The sequence below is a fragment of the Argopecten irradians genome, chromosome 10, assembly GCF_041381155.1.
Source record: "Argopecten irradians isolate NY chromosome 10, Ai_NY, whole genome shotgun sequence".
NCBI lineage: Eukaryota > Metazoa > Mollusca > Bivalvia > Pectinida > Pectinidae > Argopecten > Argopecten irradians.
Genome location: NC_091143.1, coordinates 14,671,536 through 14,699,479, shown reverse-complemented (window position 1 = coordinate 14,699,479; position 27,944 = coordinate 14,671,536). Strand labels below are relative to the sequence as shown.

General features: G+C 34.8%; 1 protein-coding gene across 1 annotated transcript in view; it reads left to right on the top strand.

The window, feature by feature from the left end:
* The first annotated feature begins 412 nt into the window (after window positions 1–412).
* The window catches only part of LOC138333196 (RNA polymerase II elongation factor ELL-like), a 35,861-nt gene continuing 8,329 nt past the window's right edge, over window positions 413–27,944 (top strand). The window contains exons 1-11 of the mRNA XM_069281404.1: window positions 413–554; window positions 17,872–17,922; window positions 18,632–18,744; window positions 19,167–19,292; window positions 19,654–19,998; window positions 22,167–22,237; window positions 22,680–22,842; window positions 23,640–23,715; window positions 25,748–25,910; window positions 26,510–26,558; window positions 26,806–26,977. Coding sequence (XP_069137505.1) covers window positions 423–554; window positions 17,872–17,922; window positions 18,632–18,744; window positions 19,167–19,292; window positions 19,654–19,998; window positions 22,167–22,237; window positions 22,680–22,842; window positions 23,640–23,715; window positions 25,748–25,910; window positions 26,510–26,558; window positions 26,806–26,977 — 1,461 coding nt within the window. The 5' untranslated portion in view covers window positions 413–422. The remainder of the gene's footprint in view (window positions 555–17,871; window positions 17,923–18,631; window positions 18,745–19,166; window positions 19,293–19,653; window positions 19,999–22,166; window positions 22,238–22,679; window positions 22,843–23,639; window positions 23,716–25,747; window positions 25,911–26,509; window positions 26,559–26,805; window positions 26,978–27,944) is intronic.

The following is a 27,944-nucleotide window of genomic DNA, read 5'->3' as shown; positions in this document are numbered from 1 at the left end:
AATAATTTCGAAAAAGGAAGAAAAAGGAAAACAAATTGGTAATATCTCATTATTTTATATGTTAACATAAACGACTCTCACCGTGTTGAATAAAAAAAAACAGACAAAGGCATTTTTTATCGGAGACGAATAGGCGCGGTAGATTTGTGCTATGCCACCTAAAATGTTCAGTTCGAGTTACTCCCCTTGTAAGAACTTTCCACTGATTTATTTTATTCCCTATTTTTCGTAAAATTTGTAGGCTACCGTTTTGATTAAAAAGAATATCAAATTAATAGCAAGATTTTGTTTCTCCTCTTTGTGTTCCTTTATTTTTATAAGTATTATCAGAATGGTATTCTTTTCGCAATATTTTTGACAGCAGATAATTTTATGCATTTTGAGACGACCCCCGATGAAAGCCCTCAGTGATCAGACCTAACATGGCAGCACTGGTGGAAGGCCGTCACTATGGGCTCTCATCGTCAATCTCATCCCAGGAGCATAAAACTGTGGTCCAAGTAAAGTTAACTGACTCGGCCCTTAAAACTATTGATGAATTCCTCAAAATCAAGGTAAGTATTGGAAAATTTAATCACATAACGAGTTATGTATGGGCCAAGTTCGAGACCAGACCATATCCGAAGGATTTTGCAAAGTCGACAAAAATATTTTTTGTATTATCGTTTTTCTATCTGAAATTTGATCATATTTGACATTTCAGAATGTGAATTGATACTAAGTGATCAAGAGTGTCACTATACGAGAACTTTTGGGGTCTTGGTTATTTATTTTGATGGAGTATTTGATTAAAATGTGTGAAATATCCGTCCAATATGGTAGCCATTCAAGTCAACATTTTACGTCTGTGATTTAGTTTCCGGATATGTTGTTACGGTATCAGTATATCTTTCTCTTTCACTCAATTCTGAAACAAATGTGGTCTGTTTATCTGAAGAGAGTCTGTTTGTCCCGATATGGTATCGGATACCATGATATGCAGTCTACCTGTTGCCAGTCATTACCATATGTAGGCCCACTGTCGAGCCATATCTAACATATGTTGTTGACAAGTCCAGGTCAGTAGGCCTTTAGATTCCTATATTTCCACTCAAATGCTACAAAAATACCATAAAAGAGCAATACAAAGGAAAATCACTTTATGGGCATATAATTGATGGATTTATCTTTTGCTAAAGAATAGATTTTGAATATATATGTGTAATTTTTACTCAGAGAAATGTTGGAGTTCTACATAGGAGAGGGTTCAGTGTATGTTGATGATATAGAAAGGTTTAACAGTGACATCAAACTTACCTACTTTTGTTTGTAGCGTGTGTGTAGGGCTGGATCAATATATATATTGATATACCGATACGTATCAGTTTTCAGAAGCGTATCGAATATCGATGCGCAAACATGCTGTATATCGCTGTATAGTTTTATTAACTCAACCTACTGTTTTTTTTATAGAAAGAGGAAATTCCAAACAAAATTTATTCTTAAACATTATTCCAGTACGAGCATTTTAATCAAAAGGAAGTGTTAAAAGTATCTGTCACCCAGATGGATTAGAAATGTCTTTTTATAGCTAAGAAAATGAATTGACAGAAATAAATCAATATAGATGGTGAACCAAATCAAATGTTTGATAGGTTGTCGCCAGGTTATAAAATGTTTTATCAAAAGTGTCTTTTATCGTCACAATATTCAAAACACAATAGTCAACTGAATTTGAAAAAAGATGTCCAGTATTTCGTCAATACGTATCCAGTGTTTTTCCTGGGTATTTTGGGAAATTGCCACGTGATGAAAATTGGGAAATTTTGTGCGATATAAGTAGGAAATGAAAAATTTGAACGGTGTTTATGGAAATTTTGGAAAAGGTAGAATAGATAATTATGCTTCTCTAAGAATCAAGTGTAAGAATGGTTACTAAAATACCACATTCAGACTTGGGATTTCCTGAATTTTTTAGTTTCGTCGCACAAAATACGCGTCAACTCACTGATTTGGGAAATTTAGGCATAGATTTGGGAAAAAATAACAAGAAATACAATTGGGAATGGGGCCTTATTTCGGCCCCAAATATATAGGCAGGAAAAACACTGGTATCGTGTATTGTTTCAATGTTTTTTCAATACATATCGTATTGTTTTAGACCTTCCAATACCCAGCCCTACTATCATCTATATGAACAGTAAATATCCATGGATTATTGAGTCAATGAACTCACAATCATATGTTACAAATATGTAGCTAAAAATGTAAAACTGTTATTAATATACAGAGTATTTTAGGGGTTTCAAAATACCAAAATGATGCAGATGAAATAAAGTTTGCTGTTTTGATTTTAAGAGAGAGAGAGAGAGAGAGATATATATATATATATATAGTCGCATGCCACCTCCCAGTTATTGTGACGTCACCACTAATTTTAGACTTATCAACTGTAGTAATACTTTACCCACATGGTTTTGGTATCTCAAAAAAACACTGTAATGGACTAGATTGATCATCGGTGACCATGTAGATCAATTGGTGGATCTATCTAGCATCCAACTATAGTGATAGGAACTTAAGATCCCAGAGGGTCCAGGTTTATTTGAAACCCAGTCCAGCCACTAGTCCATTTTCTCCTCTCCTGTTACAAATACGGTAAACCTTCGGTTAGTTCAAACAAAATTAAATAAGTATTGATGGACTAGTTCAAATTATCCGAAATTAAGCTTCAGGAAAAAATCGTGAGTTCGAACTATCCGAGTTGAAATCGGTAAAAACCAGTTTGGGTACCGATGTACCTGGCATAAGCAATGTAAGGCAGAAAAAGCAGGAAAAGTATTTAGTTTCCTGACGATTATATATTCAATCATTTTCTCGTAAACATGAGCATTTAATATTGGTGAATTTATAATCAATTGCGTAACAGTAGCCGCATGCATATGTGCACGTGGACAAGGCCCCAAACAGCACCGTTCACGATAGCGGCCTATAATTTACATCAACGTCCGTAAACTGATCATGAGATAGAAACTTTATTTAAACCACAGAAAATCTTGTTAGATCTTTGTTATATATCGTAACAAACGTAAATTTATTTATTTACTTTTTTAGTTAAAGAAAATCCGGTTGCATTTACGAAACTGCTGTTGAAAATATTTTTTACACATTCATTTCGTAAAATTAGGTCATAATAGCACTGTGAGTGTCAGATTGTCCAAAACCCGATTGCATATATTGTCTGCTTCTAAAATTACGTAACTAGTTTTAACCTGATGAAAAGCTACGTACAGTAAAACCTCTCTATTAAGACCACTTGAGGGTCTGAGTGAAAGTGGTCTTAATAGCGGGGTGGTCTTAATACCGAGGTGCATCGGATTGACTTCTAACCAGTAAGAACCGTAACTCTGTACATTATAATTAAAAATAGTATATATACTTGTACTGTTCATGTATATACAATGTATATCTTATATGTATACAGTTACATAATAGACTTGTATATTTTTATTTAGTTGAATATTTTGTTTTTAATTAAATAATCTAATTAATAAATTCTAATAAATTCTAATTCACATAACATACACACATAGATTTCCGCCTTTCTCTTCAATATCGACTGCACTTGTGTTTTACCGATACCAATCTTGTTCGGCGAGTTGACTACGGCCTTTGCTACAGTTATGTAAGGAGTTCAACTTTCTTATTCGTTTACGTGGTGTACCCTTCTTGATTTAAATTGCATATGAATTTAAAAGAGGTGGAAATATTACATACAAACGTTTGAAAGTTATCGTGTTTGTATGGAAATTTAATTTAAGTTTTGTCAAAACAAAAATACGGCGACATTCTTACCGGATTAATTTCACAATCATAACGAAACGCCTTAGATCCACGATGTTCATTTTACTCACCCGTGAAGATAGGGGTTTAAATACTGCTACTGTAAAATCATTAGAGCCCAGGTTAATGTTTTGATTAGTAAACTAAAGATCGATTACTACACGCGCTCTTTCAAGTGATCCGATAATTGGTCTAGTTTCACTTTCAAAGCGCCACCTAGCTACTAGGTCAACATGCATGACAAGGGCGACGACCCGTATCGGTAAACAAAAGATCGAAACCGCACGTAGACACGTGGTCATCTTGGCTAAATAATGGGGACCATCAAAAGCCCTATGGTCACAGTTATTATGCGTATGTATCGGGTAATTAATTGGATTATAATTGACCTCGATTCCGTCACTCCAATACCCCGCTTAGTAAACAACCGACCGTACAGGTAACGGTCTGTCACTTGACAAGCGATTGACGGACACGGGTGAATGGTCGTAATGAAGCGGGCAATAAGCGTTGGCTAGTGGTCAACTGACACAGGTGAATGGTCGTAATTACGGGGTCAATTACCGTTGATCAGTGGTCGTTGGGACTGCCTGGACTGGTCGTAATACGGAATAGCGGGGTGGTCGTAATACTGAGACGACTAGCATGCGATGACGTAGCTCTGAACGACAGACGGGAGAAGATTTATGACAGATGGTCGTCGTCAGAGCTACGATTCCGTCCCCATTGCCCGTAGTGTTGCAAAACATCCAGCGGTGAAAATGTTGCATTTCATGTGTGTCATGTAATTTTTTAATTAAATTCAACAATATCAAACACTTTTAACATAAAATGATTATTTATTTACCCACCTCCATGTCTAAATTATGTTTTGAAGCACTTTTGAATGGCTCACATCTCCGACACGGCTCACTTGGCCGCCATGATGCTTCTCGTTAGAAAGTCTCGCGCTCCAAATATGGCACCTAGTACCATATATGAAATGACCTACAAATTTTCACTACGAAGGAAATAAATGTTACAAAGTTTTTAACATGAACTTTAAAAATTCTTTTTTGCTTAATTCTTAATAATACTTACATTTTGTTCAGTTTCACCATATTTATTCTTAGTTTGCTGGGCTTTTAAACCTTTAAACATATTTTACCTGTTGAGTGTTTCATTTCGTCACGGTTTCCGGTAAATCAAACATGGCGGCGTATTTGAACAGAATTATACATGTGTTGTGTTTGCCTTGGATTTTACCACTAGTAGTTGATGAAAGATTATAATGGAAAAGTTTGTGAATTGAATATTGATCATAGTTGTCAGAACAATACAGTTACATAAGGATAATACCCGAAATATCTTTTTATCAGTCTCAAAGTGCCCGATGTGGATCACATCGGGGCTTGCAACACTAGCGGTAACGGGGTGGAATTCATAACCTGCCGGGAACGGAGTGGAGGCAGGGTATGATTATTCGTTCTATGAGACGACCAGTACAAAGATATAGAGGGGAAAATAACGGGACTGAAAAGAAGTGCCCGTAATAGCGGGGTGGTCTTAATTCTGAGGTGGTCGTAAGGCGAGGTTTCACTGTATCTATTGTTCAATTACCCAACACGTGGATTGTTTTGGCTGGAGCTGAATATGTAATCACACCCACTTGCTATGACCCAGCGGCTGGCTTTTGATGCTCGCTGTGACACCTCGTAACTGGCCTGTCCAAGCCAGCGTGAGGAACGTGTTTACAGGTAATTTAACACCTTGATTGGCTGATTAAAGATAGATTGAATGCATATTTTAATGTAGACTTAAACTGATATCCGTATCTAGATTGGACTTAACAAACATTGGCGATTTCTTCCACTTGTTTCCATCAGGTATAGCGACAAAAATCTTACTTTTACGTTCATAATTTGAGGTGTTCGAACTATCCGAAATAGGATTGATTATAAAAAGTCAGTGTTCGAATTATCACTAGCTAAAAAATTACTGTTTTTTCTGGAAAAGATTGCGTGTTCGAACTATCCGGCGGTTCGAATTAACCGGAGGTTTACCGTATCAATTTAATAAGTAGAAATTGACACTGCTGAACGCACAATACTCTGTACTTAATATCTAGATGTTTGTCTGTTTAGTATTGAAATTTTGATTTCAAAATCTGTTTGGGACCCGTTTGAATTACAATGAAAACATCACGTTATACACCAAGGGTAAAGACAATTGCATGCAACATACAGACTGATCACGATGAGCCAGTTAATACCGACCACAGACTATTGACATAGTCCAAAATGCAGTTTCAAGTTCCAAAAACGATGTGGGTAAATTACAATTTATCATCAATAAGTCACATATTCCTTCCGGTGCATGATTATGACATCACCAAATCATGACAAAATATGACGTCACAATCACAGAAAGGTGAGTCTATTCAACATTAAATTGCACTTTTACTCACATCGTTTTGGGATCTTATAATCCCAGTATTTCATTACACTCCTACTTTCTTTACTCAGTATTGCCAACCTCAGAAGAGGTTCCAAATCTGGTTGATCACCCCTTGAAAAAACGGGTGAAAGGGGTCAAAAACAAGGGTCATGAACGAAACAACATTTAAGTGTAATTTTTAACACTTTTTAAAAGCCTAATTATATAAATATGCATATATTTATTATTTTTATATTGTTATTCAATAATATTTATGATTTTTTTTGTAATAATTTAATTAATATCTGATAATGTATAAGAATATTGTATTAAAAATCTTTAAAATAAAATTTAATAAAATCCGGATTTTTTTGTTCTACATTTGTCCGGTTTCAATATTATCTTTGACTAAACAAAATGGCGGCCATTATGATTGTCTTGCCTGCCTACTGCAACAGGATACCGTTCAAGTTGACTATGTTTTGTTCATGTGAGTAAATCTTTGTCTGAAATTACAAGTGTTTGTTTTGAAGAATTTTGAAGAGATTATTTCTTATTTTGGACAGTATGAATTGACCATGTCTAATTTTGTTAGCTGGTTCAGGCTAAAAAACGATCGTAGACATCGTGATGCATGACTGAATAGATTAATTGCTACCATTTCACAACCTTTATTAAAGTTTGTGTAAACACAAACATATCTACCTACATTATACAAGGGTCTGATATGAGTCTTAAGGCCTGAGATGTAATCAAAATTGCGCTAATGGCTTGATCTGATGTAATTTTTGTGAGCTTTTTGACACTTTGCTCCAAATGCTGAAAATCGGGTTATTTGATGACCCGCCGGGTCAATCGGGTTATGCATTCTAAAATGTCGAAAAACCGGGTCAACCCGGAGAAATCGGGTGAGTTGGCAATACTGCTTTCTTAAAGTTTTTTTCCTCTAAGAAACAACCAATCACAAGTTCACTTGTATCTCCCTGTCAAATGTACTTCCAATGCTTGAAACACTCTTTAATTAGTAAGCTTGCCAATTTAATTTTGTAACAGACGTATAGAGAAGAAAATGTAGCTGCCAGACCGGGTTTTGAACAAGGGACTGTAAAAAACTAGCTGGATACTCTGTCGACCAAGTTAGGCCCAAAAAAAAATATGTATGTTTCAGGTACCCCTACCTTCCCTAGTTTTTACCTCCGACCTTACCTATTTTATCACGCTTTTTCAAAACAAAACTGTAGTGTGTGAAGTTTTCAATTTAGATTTTTACGCTGGCTTTAACATCGTGCAACCTTAACACTCCTCATTTTCCCATCGTATATCTTTACCTTGTTTCATAATAAGTAAAGCATACTAATTTTTGCATCTCCGTGTTTCATTAAACAATTTATTTGATTCCATACAGATTAAAGGGAGATAATTATAGACCAAGTGAACATTCTTTTCAGAAAAGCAACATTTGTTTCCTAGGGTACTCCTTACATACAGTGACGGTACTCTTAATATGTCTGCATTCTTGACATTTTGGTCCAGTGCAAGCAAACAATTTGAAAAACCAACATTATAATGATGCATGACGTCATGCAATCGTGATGTCTCAATAAATTTACATTCAATCTGGTGCCACTTCAGTAGTTCCTGCTTCTCCAAGCACTATTGCAAAATGACTTCTGATTGGCTATACTCATCATGTGTGTAGCCAATCAGAAGCTAGCACACTGTGTCAGGTGATCATAATGTAGTACTAATAATAATGCCCAACACAAGCTGAAGCTGAGGGTGTTATATATATATTATATACGACATCATCCTCTCAACTATGTCATAATGAGTAACATGTGCTCCTTATGTTACATTTCTATTTAACTACAGAAAAGCAACTTATTTCCATTCTTCCTCAAATTTGAGATACAATCAAAGTACTGAAAGTACTGAGAGCTTAATGCAAGTGAAGAAATTTAATTTGCAGGTATTCAGATGAGTAGACATAAAAAACAAGTGTTAACTACCCAAAAAGCTAAGAAGGCTACCATACAGCAGTTACCTAGGGTAGCTGCCATAGTTCTTATTCTCGCTTTTGAATAATGATAATTCAAATGCTTTCACATTCAATGTAAAAGATTATCAACTTCATGATATTCATGAAAGGGCCACTAGGCTACCTTTCCGAAACAAAAAATTAAAAATCTTTTTTTATAACAATTATAATATAATAAATTGAAGTTTTGCCTTGTGGCGCAGAAATGGTCAACTAACCCATTGTAATTATGACGACGCCAGGAACATAATACAACCTGCGATATGAAACTTAACCTTTTATTTATTTCAATAAAGTTGTTCATAATGTGAAGAGGGCCTTTTCCTTATGCTTACAAGTTTTCCGTCAAATATACACTATACTGATATACATTTACATGTACTTGGACAAGTTGGTGAAATACATAGTATACAAGCATAACTTTTCGGTTAAAACTGTACTTTACTTTAGCGCATACAGATCCACAAATATCCCCTAAGTAAAGCCTAACTTTGTTTCAGCATCTCCCATGTACCGACAGTTTTTACAAGTAGGTCATGGCCATCTAGCGTACAGTACCAGTTAGGCTATATCTAGATGCTCCACGTGCTCCCGGCAATGTTTCTATTCAGTACGTGTAGCGACGCCTTATGTGATTTCTGAGAATAATGTCCAACAACCAGAAAAAACATTCAGACTTCTCTGGGTTTATCTAATGATAATTTGTTTGCAATGATTTCCCCACTGGTACCCCTTACACACATGAAATCTTCAACAACAAGTAACCAATTTTTTGTTGGCCCTGCAGGTAGGGCGTTAGAATTGTACCTGCTGCCCTTATTGCATGATCGTAAAAGGTGACTAAATTTAGGATCTTATCTTTTCTATTCTTCCTAACTTACTTTATCTTTCCCAATGCCTCCATTGGCACCGCCTCTCTTTTGGCCTTGAGATGAGCGTTCGCCCCTGTAAGGAAGGCTCTGGGTTCTGTCCCCTGGCCGAGACAGACCAAAGTCTATAAAAGTTGTAGTTTCCGCTCCTGCTTAGCGTTCAGCATAAGGGGAGTGGGACGACTGGTTTGCCCGTTGTCAGTATAATGTGACCGGGTGGGGAGTGTTGTTTGGTGTCTTCAGTTGCATGCTTCAGTGATATAGCACTATAAAAAAGGGCAACAGTTCCACTATACAAGAAGACACAACATGAATTTACTGCAGTCTCCCAAAACACGCACCTCGCACGACATTCACGCAACACACTGCATACATAGGAGGCCATAGCTGTTAATAGGACGTTAATTAATCAAACAAACAAACACACGTAAATCATTTGGGAAAGCCAATCAAAGTGCAGTGATAGGGAAGGCCACGCCGCCCTGCGCCATACGCGCATTTGTTGGATAACGGACCCCGTTTTGAGACGGACCCCGGTTTCTAAACACGATGACGTAAGATCTTTTTTTATTGGTTCCCCACCCGCTGATTTGTCAAATGTATACAGAGGTTATATGACATGTATTACAAACCACTAATGCATTGAAATATCGAGTTTTGTTTATCGTTTTTTAAGAAAATGTAACTATTTATCGTGTTCTGCCTTCGAGTGTAAGCGTTTTTCATCTAAATAAGCGACTTGTCACGTGACACTCAGCAATGGTATAAGCGGTCCGATGTAAACAAAGATGTCATAACGCAAAATCTGATACTGTTCAGGGAGTTCCCTGCGTTAGAACCTAGATGTAAATCTGATACTGTACTTGCTGGTCGAAATCATCTATGAGAGATAATTTCCATTCTTTTCACTCAACAGCTTGAAAGCGACAGAGACAATTTCTTTAGCATCCCCCCGATGCGGTCGATCACATTCACGTAACTTTATCTGAAGAACACCTGAACAACGCAACCACGTGCATTACGCTAGTAATCTTCAACATCCCTTCCGTATTTGGAGACAGAAACAGTAAAATTTGTAAGCGTTCATTTCGTTTTGTTTCTACATTAAATAAATTGGTCTTTGGGTCGGTATATGAACTACATACCACTTATGTTTCTGATTTTGTATTTGACAAACAATGACGCATGAAGTGAACTAGGTAACATGTCTGTGTATTTCTGCTAACATACATATAATCAATGTTTTGTTTTACAACAAGAAAAAAAAAGTTTAATATTACTTCTAATTTTGAAGCAGTTTCTGGTTAAATGATCAGTTAACAAATTCATCTGCTAGCATTTTTTACTTATTTGCTGAATCAACAGTACACTGACTAATGAGTGACTAATAAAACATTGATGATACATGCTGATGTTAATTTTTGTTTTCGCCTCAATGTCCCTAGAAAATGTTGTTTTTTGGCGCATTGTCTGATCAAATGTCCCATCGAAATTTTATTTCAAGGGGACATAGTCGCATAGTAACAAATCTCCTTCCCTATCACTGAAGTGAACTGTGTTTAATTATGTTTATTCAAAAATACTTGAATAAAATAACATAGCATAACATAACAAAACATTATTTTTATTTTACTCTTTAGTGATACATGTCCATCTGGACGTATGCATTTTGATATGTTTTTTTACATACCGTTAATCTGTTCAATTGCAAATTTACTTGACATCTGCAGTCCGCTAATTATGTCATGTTTCATCATTAGATGTTTTGCAACACTACGGTCAATTAGACAGAATTGTAACCCTAGATCTGACGACAAAGTTGTCTAGAGCTTTATATATCTGCCATTGCAGCTAGTTAATATATGCCCGGTATTATTTCACTGCTTCTTGATAATCTCAATTCTTCAACATTTTGAGTCTGCTGTGGATGACTAGCAAATATTGGGTCCTGTTATTTTAGAATTTAACAAAATATGCAATAATTTCAATAAAAAGTTATAGAGTCCTCTAACATAAACTTAAAGAATTTTGTTAAGTTCAAGTCAGTTGTGGAGTCTTGTTTACAAGTAATTTGAGTTAATATATTAGCATCATTTTTAATCTTTTTATTTTTAATTTTTATCAATATTTTAAGCTCATGTTTCCAGTTTTTAAATCAGAGATAATAATTGTCTTAATAAAATCTAGCCTTATTAGTGATTACACTTGTCTCTTAAACTTCATATACACACATGTATATTATGTACAAATGTATTGTGTATACATGATTGTGTAACAGGAGAGGAGAAAATGTAGCGGCCAGACCGGGATTCAAACCCGGGACCCTCAGAACACTAGCTGAGTGCTCTACCGACTCAGCTACCTGGTCTCCGATGATTGACCCAGTCCAATCCTGCTACACTCCTCCCTCCTTTCTCAAAGTCTTCACCCTCGAAGACATACGAGAATCTTCCAAATACCACCAACGTGGGTTATTTAGTTGGGCGCCAATTTTGTAACAGGAGAGGAGAAAATGTAGCGGCCAGACCGGGATTCAAATCCGGGACCCTCAGAACACTAGCCGAGTGCTCTACCGACTGAGCTACCTGGTCACCGATGATCGACCCAGTCCAATCCCGCTACAATTGTATCTCTATATTGATTAGCTACTGTTGTAGCAGAGTCAGTCAGAAGGTGATATCTTTTCCTCTACAACAGTAGCTATATATTAATTGATTACATCAATATGCTAATTCATTGTCATGTATGTTACACACTATACAAAATCCTACATACTGTTATGTTTTGTGATGTGACACTCCATTAACACGGTATCAATATGGACAATTTGGCAAATTAAATCTGTTACACCTACTGAATTAAATGCATTAAATTGTATGTCATAAAATTAGAAAATAATGCTAGCAGTTAATTTTTGTCAACTTCGAATTTGAAAAGGAAACTGCTCCAAAATATAAAGTAATGTTCTTGTTCTTGTAATAAAATAAAACATCTATATCACATACGTTAGCAGAAATACACAGAGACACGTAAGTTCACTTCATGTGTAATTTATTTACTGTAGACAGGTATAAGCAAAACGAAACGAACACTTACGATTTTTGCTGTTTCTGTGTCCAAATATGGAATGTTGTAGGCCTTGATTATTGCCACACGGGTCGTGTTGGGGAAGTACCCGGGTACCCGTCAAAATACACGTAGGAACCATGTGTAGGCTTCCCGGCCGGGCATCCGTCAAAATACTGACGAAACATACTGATACTGAGTGTTAGATGTCTGTGTAAACGTAAAATTCAGTAACAAGAAGTACAAAATAGCACTCTTTTGTTCTATTTTACTCACAAAGGATGACACTTCATCTGCTAACGACGTGTTCACAAGCAACATTGTTGCAATTCTTATTTCCCATGATCGGAGAAGTGATCATGAATGGCGCACATGTTTACTTTCACTATCGGTATGCTGTATATGACAACACCAGAGGCTATCCGAATGAAGACTACGTCACTCTTTTGTACTTCCTGTTGCGCATGTGCGGTAAACAACATCTGTCACGGACATTCTGGGCTCTGTCAGCTTGTTACATTACGATTGTATGATGTTACCGATTGATATTAAATTGATAAACCAATGCCATTTGCAGTATTGGAGAATAAATCTCTCACATTTCATTATGATTACATTGAAATTTGCTCCATCTGCAGATCGCCCCAAACAACATCGGTAAATTGTACCACTAAGCTAACTCACGAAGTTGATACGTTCACATAGGAATACGTTCACATACTGTAGGAATACAGGTCGAGTATCTAGGTACGAATCGGATACTTCAATTCGGGTACACGAGGACAAAATTTAGTACTCATACCAACCTACTTATACACACTTAAATCCTGTCAATTCCTTTATTTAGTGTTATCTAAACTAGAAGTTCATCCTATATGCAAATGATTGGCGAGAATTTAGGTCATCGATCGCTATCATTCATGCAAATTATTCTCACTATTTTCCATTAATAGACAATGATATTATAGCTTTGGACACATTTTTGAAACTATAACACTTAAGGAAATACTACAGATTTTTTTCATGCAATCATAATTACACCATGACAGCATATTTGCTTTAGAAAGCGGATTTTTTGGACCTGAGGTGTAGTACTTTTTCACGCTAGGTGGTGTCGTAGTCGAAAAGGCATTTCCAGTATTTCCGGTATCGAAGGCAATGACAATACGCTGTAAGGCTATATAGCCTTAAGCGTAAAAATGAAATGTATTGTAAATCTATCTGTATGTATATACCGGTTCACATTTAAGGATCGTGCATCCATACATAATAATAATAATTTATCAATTATCAATGTATATAGTATACTCTAAGCTGATGGGATGCTTGTGGACATAGCTTACTCTACATCTTGTGGATTTTCAGCAGCAATGCTTGTTGATATAGCTTACTCTAAGCTATTAAACGGGATGCTTGTGGATTTTGTGCAGTAAATCTTGTCTTGCAAACTTGATAACTTCAATTTTAGTTGAGGCAAACAGGATATATCGGTATATCATGTCATGCACTGAAGATAAACATTTGTGACGTAATTATGGGTTCTTCACTGTTTCAATGATACCGGCTCAAAGTTTTAGTGCATATGTTCTTTAAATCAAGGTGGTACATATAGGTGAATAGAGTAAATTAATCAGAGTGGACAGTCTTTTGCCGAATAGCTACAATCAGATGCTGATATGGCAGTTATCAGATTTTTCAAAAGCTAAATGAATCTCACAAACTATAATGAAGGGTTTCATGTAACTGAATGATTACAGTTACCCATTTTAGCACCAGCCAGCTTGCACTGATGATAAATCCATTCAAAAATATGTCATTTGATTTTCTGTTATAGATTGGATGGAAATGGCTAACCTTTATTTTGGTTTAAATTTTGTTTGGTAAGGTTACTTTATAGATACTGTATTTGACCCAATAAGCGTCCTGTCCCTATATTACATTTTTTTATTAGGTGCCTCTCCCCCTTTTTGAAGCCTCAAATTTACTTATATTTTATTTAAGTACATGTATACTAAAAAAATTAAACTGTAGGTTTCTCTACTGAATTTCTTCTGTCAATTGATAAATGACTTATCCTGTGCGATAATTTTGTAAGAGAATTAGCTCAAACTTATCCTAACTAATAAGCACCGCTTTATTTTCAATTTTAACCATCCTGGGGGCTTATTGGGTTGGGTAATTGTTTGGTATACAGTTTGCAGCTGTGGAGGGGTTTACAAAATGTATATATAAAAGATATAACAAGTAAGAGGAGGTTTGTCTTACTCAACCCAATTAAAGCACTTTAATGGGGATTATTTTCTCAAAAGGATGGTTCATGATCACATGATTCAAGGCAAGTAAAATTGAGATATGAAATTATTGAAGGGGACAGGCGCTTATTTTGATTTCTTCTTTTCTGTAAGTTTTCATTTGTCTCCATGCCTTTATGCAAACGCTAAATACTCCAGTGATTGATATTCAAGAAAAGGATGTAGGGGACACTTAAAATGTATTCAGATAATACTGCTTTTATTCCTGTTGGATATATACAAAACAATAAAACCATTGAAAACGATTAAGTCTCTAGAACATGTATGTTAATTTAAAGATTATCATTAAACTAGAATATGCATGAGTGAAAGTTGTGCACATATCAAAAAGGATGTTACAAAAGAGGGTTTGCACAGTCATATGCATATATAGCTGACAATAGGTGCACTTCCCGTATCGGATGTACATGGGAAAGCCTGTGTTGAACGAAGTTCATGCTGCTCACAGCCTGTCATTGCAGCAAATTCAATTAACCTTGGGTCCGTCTCTCTGACCATGCAATTTCCAAGTTCATTTGACAATATGCATTCCAGATCTGTTAATATAGCACTAAGGTTTGCATTTATGCCGTTGCTGCATCATTTCAGCTGAAACAATAAAAAAAACTCCACTTTTTTCTGTAACTTCATTTCAATTATGTTATATTTTAGGATACCCCATTTTATTTGAGGATATACCCTTGATGGAATACCCAGCTCAAGCCCTGATTATATATAATTGCAGTGTGAACTGATTCCTCAAATCCTTCCAACTGCTGTCTTCCTGATAAAATGCCTTAAGTACTAGTATCTGGATCTTAAAACTAATGCATGACTTGTAGTTTGACCTTCCAATAGACCGTAAACCTCAAACAAAATACCTGGCCTGTAGTCAGTTCATATAAAGAAAGTTTTAGAATATCGAACTGTAATAAAAGACACCCGCCCTGCATCCTTATTAGGACATACGTATGTAACTACCTATGCAGATATTTAGATAAATGCTACTTATTCTTGTAAGAAAAAAATAAAATTGATATGTTATTAATTAGTGGGTGACTTGAATATGTTTCTTAACTTTTGATACATCTGAAATATGGGGAAGAATAAGGGTATAATTGTAGAGGCATTTTCATGGAATTCAAACTTGGGTTCATATTGGAGTGAATACGAATGTATTCACTGACTGATCGATGTTCACCTTTGTGAACTTAATCAATTATTTAATTAAAATTTTATGTTCATCTTGATCACTCATGCTATTACACAATTGACAATTGAAGTATGTTCCGTCACTGATGTATAGGTAATATTCTGAAATATTAATGAACTCCATGATACAGAAGTGTGTCAGCCTGCTTAACCCTTACAGAATGTCATGCGCATTTTGTCTTACTATAACATTCATCAGAATGAATTAAACATTCATTAACGCTACATATATTTTCTTTTCATAGATTTAAGTTGTTCCATATATCAGCTTAAGCTGTCCACAATTAACATCTACTGTTTATTATACAAGAATGTAACAAATAATATTAAAAATATACTTTAGGGCTCTGTCAGTTACCTGTCTCACGTCATACCTGTCATGTCTAAAAAATTATTACAGTAAATTTGAGGTTAAAAGTTAGTGTTTCAGATTTGTAAATGCCATATATGCATATGTATTTAGTTACCCATTGTTGCCTGTTTGCTTCATCTTCTGTCTTAATGTGTTTATTTAAAGGTGCTTTACCGCCGACAGGGCATAAACAAAAAATTATCGTTTGGAAAGTATTTGATGTATGAAAACAAAACTACATATAAGGTATATTCTGTGTAAGATTACCTTATTCCATATAGGGCATATAGTATCATCGATTTGTTTTCGATGCGCAATTAGTTATTTTAAATACTTTTATTCTGAAGTAAAATAAGAAGCTCGAATTTTTCAATGATGACAACGGTGTAAAGTAAACAACTTTTGTTATTGAAGATTATTACTAATTCTATCTGCTCCTGTTTCGATAAAAAAAATATGTTAGTCAATTATGTAGTACCCTTAATTAAGCTAGCAATGATCCAATTGCAATCAAATACTATGATTATTAAACTTGATCTTGATCTAGCTAGATCTTTGAGCTTATTAATTAACACTGTAAAAAGAAAAATATGTTTATGTTATTGCAAAGACACTTAATGATAAAAATTTGGGTTTTATAATGAAAAAACCCAACAACAAATGAATGGATTTATCATGATTTATTACACTATATAAAGCATTAAAGAATCAGTTTGTTTATCAAAGTTGTTTATCAAAGTGATAATTTTATCATCGACGTCAAACACAGGTCAACATATATAATGTATTTAAACACCTTTTTGACAATAAGTTGTTTAGAATAAATTTTGACGTCATCTATTTTTAATCAAATTGCACAATAACATGCCTATAAAATATTAACTACGAAGAATCAATAAAAGGAAGAGACGTGATATTAATTATTACATCACTAATTATTATGACAGATGAATCATGTAACTTGGTGACATGTTTATTACACGATATTATCATATACACGATATTATCATATAGACGCCATGCATCCACTGATATCAAACCCAGCCAAAAAAGAAGTACTATCTCTATGTTATATATTCTCTCACCTACAAATTAAAAAGTAAAAGTGCATATGCTGTTGTTACATCCTTATCTGACCATTGATGTCCAAAGTTAACTATTTCAATAGCCAAGCCTAGCCTGTTTATTTTTATATCAAGCTCACCAGAGAGACAAAGAATACATTATCTTATATTTAATATACTGTAAACAAGTAGTTCTTATAACTCAGGCTAAATTGAGTTGAAATTTGGGCCATTTGGGGGTTCCCTAAAAGTGGTCCTCATATAAAGGTGGTATTTGTAGAGCGGTCACTAAGACAGGTTTTACCATACTTTTAAGTTATTAATTCTTGCCTTTATTCAAAGAGAGAGAAACGGAATATTCTGAACTATTTACACTATTTATTTTAAATAGCCCAAAGTTCTCAAGTCTAGCTGGTAGTATTGATGCTTGTTTAGCCATTAACCTTTCTGCTTATCAACATTAACATGACAGCATATAGTACAATGCATGTCATGTGTATATGTGAGGTCAGTCGCATGTCATTGCAAGTAAAAGGTCAAAGGGTCAAATTAGGTCAAACCTTTGCATAGGTGTGTATTTATGATTAATTAAACAATTAACTTATTCTCATAGTATGTAGCATTGCTTTAAATTCACTTCCATGTGTCAAATCTAGGCTTTTAAAGTCTAAATCAAATTTAGGACAATTGTTTCATTATTATTCATTGTGATTTATTTAAGTAATTATTTCTTTTATTGCAGGTACCCCACTCTAAAAGCACACCGACCATCCAGTTCAAGGGCAATACTGGAGTAAGTCTATTTAATGATGTATGCTACCTGTCTTTGTAAACAAGAATTGTATCTTTATCTACAGTTCTGTATATATCCAAAGTGATATAATACTTAAACTTAGTTCAAAGTCTGTGTCCTCTAAGAGCGTGATATTTGGCTGATAAGGATACAGATTTGAAGTCACTGTCATCAAAATTTGCTATTATTGGAAACTTGATCTATATATAAACTAGTTTTGTAATTGTTGTTGATATGAAATATTATATAGGTTAAGGAATGTTGACAGATTATTATAGACCATCTTATCAGGAATCAACAAAATCTAGCAAGTACAGACCATCAAAGTTTATCTTAAATCTGTTATCAGTTCTCTTAACATTTTCAGTACTTCTTCATTCTAATTTCTCATCCTTATTGTGGGAATTCAACTGGTTTTATTCATAGCCAGCATCTGAGCTGTAGTATTGCTTGAAGGAAATGTTCAAATCAGATTTATTAAAATTAATTTAATCTAATCAATAATGCTTGACCATTGTTTGTATTGTCACTCTTTACCTTAAACAGTATCTAATTATCATCAAGGGTATGAACAAATTAAAGAATCGTGTATTCACGGTCCATTTTTGCTAATACTTAGTTTGATATTATCTTAATTTGGTTGATTTATTTGTAATATTTAGTTGTTATTAACAGTGTAAAGTGATACCATGGAAACCTTACTTTACAGATAATCTGCATACCTAGCGCTAACACAAGTGATCCCGTTAGGACATTCCACTTCTCTCTGTCTCCTGTAGTGGACTCGAACACCAGCGACTGTGCTCACCAACCAGACACAAAGTAAGGATAGACACATGTACATTCACTCCTCCAGACACATGTGAAGTCTTCCGAATTCTAACACAGGAACAGTTCATCATTGTACTCTAATAAGGATAAATCCTTGAATACACAACACAAGGATAATTTGTTATTGTAAATATATGCCATTGTCATTGAGCATTTCATATTTTGAGAAAGGAAATATCATCGATGTCTTATCTGATTAATATATATTTTCAGTAATCAATTAGGCGTAAAAAAAAATCTTTTTGTTGTAGAAGAATCGAACTTGCCATTAAATGTTGTACCTTTTTAATCTTTTTGGATTCAGATTTTGTTAAAATGAAAATTCCACTATAATCACTGCAGTTTAAAACCAAATTTCTGTAATAGATCCTAAACAAGACAATTTTTATTTTTTATTTTGATTTTTGTTGTAGACATGGCAGCCATCTCAACACCCTGGGCACCATGTCCCAGAAAATTGCCATTCACGCCACCAGTGATGTATTCCAAGCGACAAAGCAACGCATGAACCAAGCCATTGCAGACACCAACAGTGTATGGTGAGGAATGTTTCCTTCGAAACAACTGATTGGCATGGTGGCCTTTGGTTATATGTCCAGACATATAACTATATGTCATGCACTTCTGGGTCGAGAGGTTGAGTCCTATGTGGGGCAGTTGTCTAGTACCTTTGTACTGACAGCTAGTCAGCTGTGAATAAAAAAACCTTTTCTACTATTAAATAGGTCATCCACTCACAGCTGAAAACTGTTAACCAAATCAGCAGACCCACACATATTCTTACCCCAAGGCAAAAGATAAAACTTAAGCTAGAAGTGAAACATTTTAATTGTGTAATATGAGAAATTCCTTTCCATATTAAAATGTATATCTATTTCAAATATTTACATCTTCTTTCAGTACGCAAGAAATCAAGCCCAGTGGTCGCCACATTGGCCGTAAAATCAAGAGAGTGAAACCCGGACTTGATTTAAGTAGCAAACCCACCGTAGCAAAGCCAACAAAGACTGCTATAGTTACGTCCTCCCATGCCAGTTCAGTACGCCCGAACTCGCTGGGATCTCGTTCTTTATCTCCCTATCAGAGCAACCATGAACCTTCTAAAGTGTCATCGTCTGTGTCATCTTCATCGTCACCTTTGTCACATCACCCAGCATCATCGCTGTCATCGTCCACCCCAGCATCTGTGCCAGCCAGCAACAAAACCAAGCCTATTAACCCAGCCATTGTGGGAGTGCCTATGAGGTAATGTGTCCTTTAAGAATATAAGACTATTTCTTATGAGGGTAGGAAGGATAAGGATTTTCCACCCGAGCTTGAAGTCTGACTAAATGAGGTATAACCTGAGACTCTCCAGAGGGTTTTTATTTTTACATAATTAAGTAATAGTGAGGGTGGAATATCTTATCCTTTATACCCAACATATGAAAGGTTTTGAGAATTTATTTGCTTGAGTACTCCATTTCTATTGATATCATAATGCAGAAAATGTCAAAACATCAAAACAAAGCTTTCCTACCCAGACACTTGTGCAATTAACATGTACTGTGTACACGTTTATTGCCCTGGTAAAGGCCTATCTGTCAAAGGAAGATATGAAAGAAATTATAGAGGATCTTTAAACACGAGTGTTGATATGAATTTAATTTGATATGTCTTGGACATTTTAGTGAGAGGCATATCAAATAATTAAAAAAAAAAACTTCATTCGTAATAAATTTGACTTTACATGACTACGAGTGTATTATTCTTTATGTATGTTACAATTTATTCACTAGACTTGTTTATATTTATGGAAATATAGGTAAAACTATATATAGCTACCTGCCCAAAAACCCAGTCTGGTAAAAGTTGATGAAAGGGAAACAGATTATTCAGGATGACTTAATCTCCAATTGATGTACAAATAACAGTTGTGAAAAGTCATGGTGTCAATTTAAACATTCCATATTTAAATCCAAAATCATCAGTAACATTTGGTTGCTATGGAGTATTTGAGAATTTGGACGACGCTATAAGGCTCCTGCTCTGTACGACTAAACTCTTTATATACCGTCGTCTGCTACTCGCTGTACAAATGTGCATATATCCCCCGGGGCACACTCTGGTTAGCACCGTCACTTGTCACAACAATTACCTGTGATTTGAACACTGACTTCATTGTTGGCAGCTTACATCAATTAATTACTACATAGAAGACAATGTGTAGTTATATTTACAATTGAGGACCTTGCTGTGTTGCTGAATTCCCTGCACCATATGATCATGTACAGATCTACATATAAAACACTGATCAAAATTCTCAGCCACTTGTCACAATTTCTTTGCATTTTAGCACACCAGTCTGATTGTGTTACAATTTGTTGAATGGGGAAACTCAGTACATGTTTTGGATAAACCTATTTATTCATGAGTTTCATTACATGTAGCTATAGTGTTACATCTGGATCTTATGATATCATCCATCCCATACCCATACTTAGATAATATTGAATTTGGAAGAATCTTTGTATCTAACATAAAATCAGTTTAGAGGGAAAATACAATGTTATAACCAATTACCATCCTACAGATTGAATGTATATGGAAAACTTGATGAAAGTTGGCAACATAAATTAAGATTTTATGTGTACTTAACTTATTTCCATTGTCAAAGATTGGTCTTATCAAGATTGAAGTCAAATATTTTTTCAATAATATCGGTAAATTACATCTACATAAAAAGTTACCTCGAGTGATCTTCTGATCCTTTAGCCTGTGTGAAAAATAGCATAACAACTCATTTGTTGAAAAAACCTGATGTAACATTTATCGCTTTCCAAGGCCACAAAGGTTGAATCAAGTTCAAGGATTATGATGTATAGATAAGGAGTTATTCTTTAGCATAATTGCAATTGACTGAAGGGCTATGTATACCCAGTTTGTTCAAATGTTAGTACTTTGCTGCTGTGTGTATATGTATATATATATAGTAGGTTTAAAAAATGATGATGGTGGCAAAAAGCCTGACCTTGCAGTTTTGTGGTGAACAGCTGTTGTCACTGAAGTAAAGGTGTATTGTTTGTAGCCAGCTGTGTAAGGTCCAGGATATATACACCTGTATATCATTCACACCAACTCTATAAACCTACTAATACAGTCAAACACAAATCCTGTATATCCTGGGATTCCATTGTATATTGTAAATAATTCATGAAAAATAAGTTAAGTACTTACACCAGGTAGTTTAATTCCTTAATGAGTATAGATTGAAATGACACCTTAATTGGGTTAATTGATTTCTATTAGCAAACTTCATCATGGAAAAACAAGACCTGTCGTTTTTAAACCAAAGAATTAGAACAATGAATTTATTAATAATGTACAAAAATTTTAAACTCATAGTGATCCAAATTTCTTTATGTGTTTGACAGAGATCGTATAATACACCTATTAGCCTTACGCCCCTACAAGAAACCAGAGCTGCTGCTGAGACTTAAAGCAGGTAGGTGTAGGGTGTGGGAAATTCTTATCGAAATATATATTTGTGGTTTATGTAGGATTTTAAGGGTTCAGTATCTTCATAAAGCTTCACACAATAAACCAATTATATTCAATTTATGGGAAAAGATACTAAATTGCAACAAACTATATACAAAATCCTGATGTTACTTTGAAAATTGAAAATGGTTTGGTAATGATCCTTTAATCATCAGTTTGTATTGCTGATAATAGATTCAAACATATATTTATTTTGATCAATATTTATTTTGTTGATGTAGACTTGTTGTTAGGTAGACACTATCTTAGTGTACAATGTATATATGTAAATGAGATCAAAATAACCAAGGTATTGTATATGCCAATGAGATCAACAATGCTATTTATGCAAATGAGGTAATTGTATAGTTTATGCCATTGATATTCTTATTCTGTCGTTTATCAAGATGGAATCCTGGAAAAAGACAAAGACACTATAACGACAGTACTGCAACAAGTGGCCACATTTATCCCGCGGGATAACAAATACTCGTTGGCCCGTCATGCATTTTCTGAGGTGCGACAGGACTGGAAATTTTACACAGATAATGACAAGGAACTAGTGAAAAAGTAAGATCACTGGAAAGGTTACAGCATCAGAAAGCTGACATACTGAAAATTATATGTAGCCCTCCATTCTGGTTTGTAAGTTTGAAACCAGAAGTCATTTGGGGCAGATAGACCAGCAATGTTCTCTTTGCACTACGGCTCGTCTCCACTTCCTAAAATTGGTTCATTTATTAATAACCCACGCTGTGATGTAAGACTCTTTCATATGTGGGTATGAAGGATAGGGATATTCTACCTGAGGGTCACAAAATGCAGTAAAACCCGAGGCTTGCCGAGGGTTTTGCAACAATTTGTGATCCCGAGGGTAGAATATCCCTATCCTTCATATCCACTTATGAAAGAGTTTTTTTCTTTCATACCTCGACGTTTAATTGCAATTTTACAACTATAACATCCCGCCATTTTGAAATAAATTAGAAGAAATCCACGACGAGGAGTCCATTTTCCATACATAAAAAATTACCTCAAATTCCATTGTTTGCATCTTTTATAGTAAAACCAGTCATATTTGTGAAAAAAAATGTTAAAATTTTACCGAGGAAATAGAGATTTTGTTGTCGCCGTTACGTCACGAGGCTTTATTGCATCGGTAGCCATGCAATACAGCCTCAGGCAACATGAGTGTATTACCCTGGACCAGCCAGTATTACAAGTGTAGGTATGAAAGAAATTTTGATCATTTATACCTCATCATAATTTAATATTTGATTCCCATGAGACAGAATATTGTATAATAATGTGGTTTAGGTGGACTTAGGTAGGTATTCAATGTAAGATATGTTATATTTTCGTTTCAGAAAACTGGATAACTTGTCACCTGCCTCATCTCCTGCTTCTAATCAAAGATCTCCTGATAGTCCGAGTAATTCACAGGTGTGTACAGGTGTTAACATGCTGTTAACATACAGATCCTTATTTTCACTTCAATTCATAGAGGATCTGACAACATTCCATTAGGGGTCATGTTCTGTTGACCTTTATACTCCTTGTTTTTCTAATAATGCATATATTCCTCATGGCTATATCAGATGAAATTAATATTTCGTCATAGCATGCATATACATGTAGCTTTGCAGTAATCTTGGGGTAAAATGACAAAAACCCAAAAATCTACAAACCTTTTCCATGATTTCTTCCCCTGAAAACTTATTTTACTGATTCTGGAAAAAGTGATTTAATTCTAGAATCTGAAAGGTCAAAAGAATCTAACCCTTACTGAGATTATTGTTTGATTATCTATGAAACAAAGTGAGAAAATGATTTTTGTGTCGCCTGCAACGTAAGGGCCACACTAAGGTGTATCATAGGGTTGACTATTGCCTACAATTTTAACTATTGCAATACTATTGTTATCGAGGGAAACACTATTGCGATAGTTTAACAATTGCAGAATACAATTGCAATAGTATTGCATTCTGAATTCGATTACAATCCGGTCGATGAATTGGCCGCCATGACGTACATCTAGTGCAGTCTTGGTTTAGAGTTACTTCTCTTTACCTGCTAGCATCAGTACCAACTCAAATGCAATCAATATCGTGACTGAGAACATGATCGGTGCGTTTGGATTGAAAAGCATGGAAAAGTGACATTTTATCGTGGCTGTTAGTCTGTTACTGTGTAAAACCTCTTTGAGCACATTATTTTAGTCCAAGTTACAGAAAAATATCTGATAGTTTTGCGTACTATCGGCAATTGTTATTGACTTTTTGAAATTGCCATCGATTGAACGAGTTGAGAGGCCTACAATCGCAATATTTTGATAGTCCGATGTATTGTTACACCCCTAGTGTATCACTATGTCGGCGTCTGTGTGATAACTGATGTATTTATTGTCCGATTTCAACCAAATTTTGTTATAGCTTTATATCAATGAGATCTCAAATATTTGCAAGAGTTATGGGACTTTAAAATCGTCAAAACAGATAAATTCATGGTTTCCGCTTGATAACTTAAATATTTATCGTCCAATTTCAACCAAATTGTTTTATATCAATGAGATCATAGATGGGTTCGATACTGGTCGAAATCCTTCAATATTTGCAAGAGTTACAGGACATTGAAATTGTTGAATTATGGTTTCCACTTGAAAACTTTAGTGTTTATTGTCTGATTTCAACCAAATTTGGTCTATTGCTTTATATCAATGAGATCTTATAATAAGATGGGTTTGATACTTCTCAAAATCCAACAATATTTGCAAGAGTTACGGGACTTGATAACAAGGCCTTAAGTGATTAACAATGTTTACAACTGTAAATAACAATTTTTTGTGATGTGCAGGCGAAATTCCGAATTCTTGTAATCAAATTAATAGGGGGAAAGGAGGGTAGGGGACTTAGGTGTACCATATACAGATTTTGAGATATTATATGCTAGTTATTGGTTGGGGGAGGGAGGATCGAGAGCATGCATTATGTTAAAAAGAGTGCATGCAGGTATAACTTTAGCTGTTTGTAGATAAAGAGTTAAAGTGAACAGTCGGGCAAGGATGGCTAAAGTCGGTAAAAATGGTGTGAATGTATCCAGTATAATTTCTTATGAAATGGAAAAATAAAATCTCTCGTCAAAATCTGTCTGCGTACGAAGAAATTAATTTAAAGTATGGGAATTCTAAAACGTCCTCCCGGCTCACTATGTCCGTGGTTACATTTCCACGCAGCCTCGCTTTCAATGCTTTCAACTTTTCTTTACTTTAATGGTCAGAACTGGGAAACTAAGCAGAACTTGACCGTTGTATTAATATGTGAGAACTTTTGGAAGGCCAATGAACGCATTTAGACTGGTTTTCTTTGCCCGACTATTCACTTTAAGTTATATATTTTTTATTGGGATGTAAACTGATGAGTCAAAAAGGAAAACATGAGTATGAGTTTCCAAATGTTTATTTGATATTATATTCCAGAAACGGCCGAGTGAATCTGTGCTTGATCTGCTTCCATCCAAAAAACAGCGTATTTCCCACTCTGTGGCCAAACCCAAGAAAGAAAATAAACCTTTGATTGGCGAGGTCCAAAAACATGATCTCACCGTCAACGGGCATGACCACAAAAAAGAAAATATTGATGGTAAATTTTTGATACATGGCTGAGGAACTGTCAGTCCCTGCAAGAAATACTATGGCTGATCGATTATAACAATATTTGACCTAATAAGCACTCAGGTTGCTTAAAAATGATAAAAAATAAGTTTGTGCATGTGGAAGGGGCTAAATTAAACCAAATTTGGACTTAGTCTAGCCTTTCATAAAAAATTATCACACGAAGTAAGCCATAAAACAATTTTCAAAAGAAACCTACACAGTTTTCCTATTTTCTGCATGCTTTTCATGATCAAGGTACATGAAATTGAGGCCTCAATAAGAGAGCAGGGCACTTTTAGGAAGAGGCGTCGAATACACTATTAATTTGTATTAAATTTACTAATACAAGGGCCATAACTCACTGTCCACAATGTCTTTAACATAAATTGAATATCTGTGTATTATGAGTCTTTCCTCTGTGATGAGTTTTGGAATGAAGGGATTGATTAGTTACTAATGATAATTTGGAAATTTTTATTTGCTTTTTCATCAGAATTTTTTTTGGGTATATACAATTAGAGTGTAATTAGTTATAATCTTGTATAACTAATAATACAATTAATGAACTATTGTTTTTGTTTACAGAACGAGTCCAAGTTGCCACTTCCACTTCTGACAATCCAGATTATATGAAGTAAGAAATAATAGATAAATTTGTTCATTGATTTATTATTTTAAAATAAATTTATATGATATTAATTAATACAGTAAAGATTAAAAGTTTTAATCTGTCCCAATGCATTATTTCACTTTTAATACCCAAACTGAAATGTTTTTCTTGTTTCTACCATTTCTGGTCAGTTATAATGATTTATTATCAATTTGTGGTACCAGCAATTTATAGCCATTCCTTTTAATGAGATTTTAATACTTGTTTGCAGTACCTATCACCCGATCTCCACTGCAGAACAGCGTCAGCGATATAAGCTGGAGTTTAATACAGAGTATGAGGAGTACAGAGGCTTACATATGAAGGTAGAACAAGTGTCAAAGAAATTCATGGACTTTGAGGCCATGTTAAAGCAAGCAGAACCGGGGTCTGAAAGTTACGAGGTAAAGATAAAATATCACAAACATTTCTTAGGAAGCACTACCATATAACCAAACATTAAATGTATGATATATAAATTAAAGTAGAGAATAAGAATGAATTTAAAAAAAAAAAAAAATCACATTACCGTAGATAGCATTATGCAGAGTAAAGTGGACCTTTGATAACCGGGGCACTTACATTCCTAGCCTATACTGTCTGGATTGTGAATTTGCAGGATTATCGAATGCTGTCTACTTGTTCAATAATATAAGACTCTTTCATATGTGGATATGAAGGATAGAGATATTCTACCCGAGGATCGCAACATGTTGTAAAACCCAAGGCTTGCCGAGGGTGTTGCAACATTTTGTGATCCTGAGGGTAGAATATCCCTATCCTTCATATCCACATGTGAAAGAGTGTTTTTCTTTCATACCTCAATGTTTTATTGCAATTTTACAGCTATGATATCCTGCCATTTTGAAATAAGTTTGATGAAAACCTCGACTGCAAGTTAATTTTCTATACATGAAGAATAAGGTGATATTTTCAATACAAATTCCGTTTTTTGCATCTTCTTTAGTACAATCAGGCAAGTTTATGAAAAAAATGTTAAATTTTTACCGAGGAAATAGTAATTTTGTTGACGCCGTGATGTCACAAGACTTTATTGCATGGGTAGCCATGTAATGCAGCCTCAGGCGACACGAGTGTATTGCCCTAGACCAGCCAGTATTACACCCATAGGTATGAAAGAAAGAATTACTCCTCCTGGTATTTCCACCCAGGTTGTGAGTTATTTAGACTATTGGTATCCATATAATCTTAGGTCCACTCTTACCAGTACCTTCACCAAGAATCATAATGTTGAGTTGTGTCCCTTCACAACAAAAATTCAGATTATATTTAGATTGCTTATCAATGAGTTTGTTGATTTAATGTTTTATGTAGATTTTCCGTTCATTATTCAAATGTTGTTATTTCCAA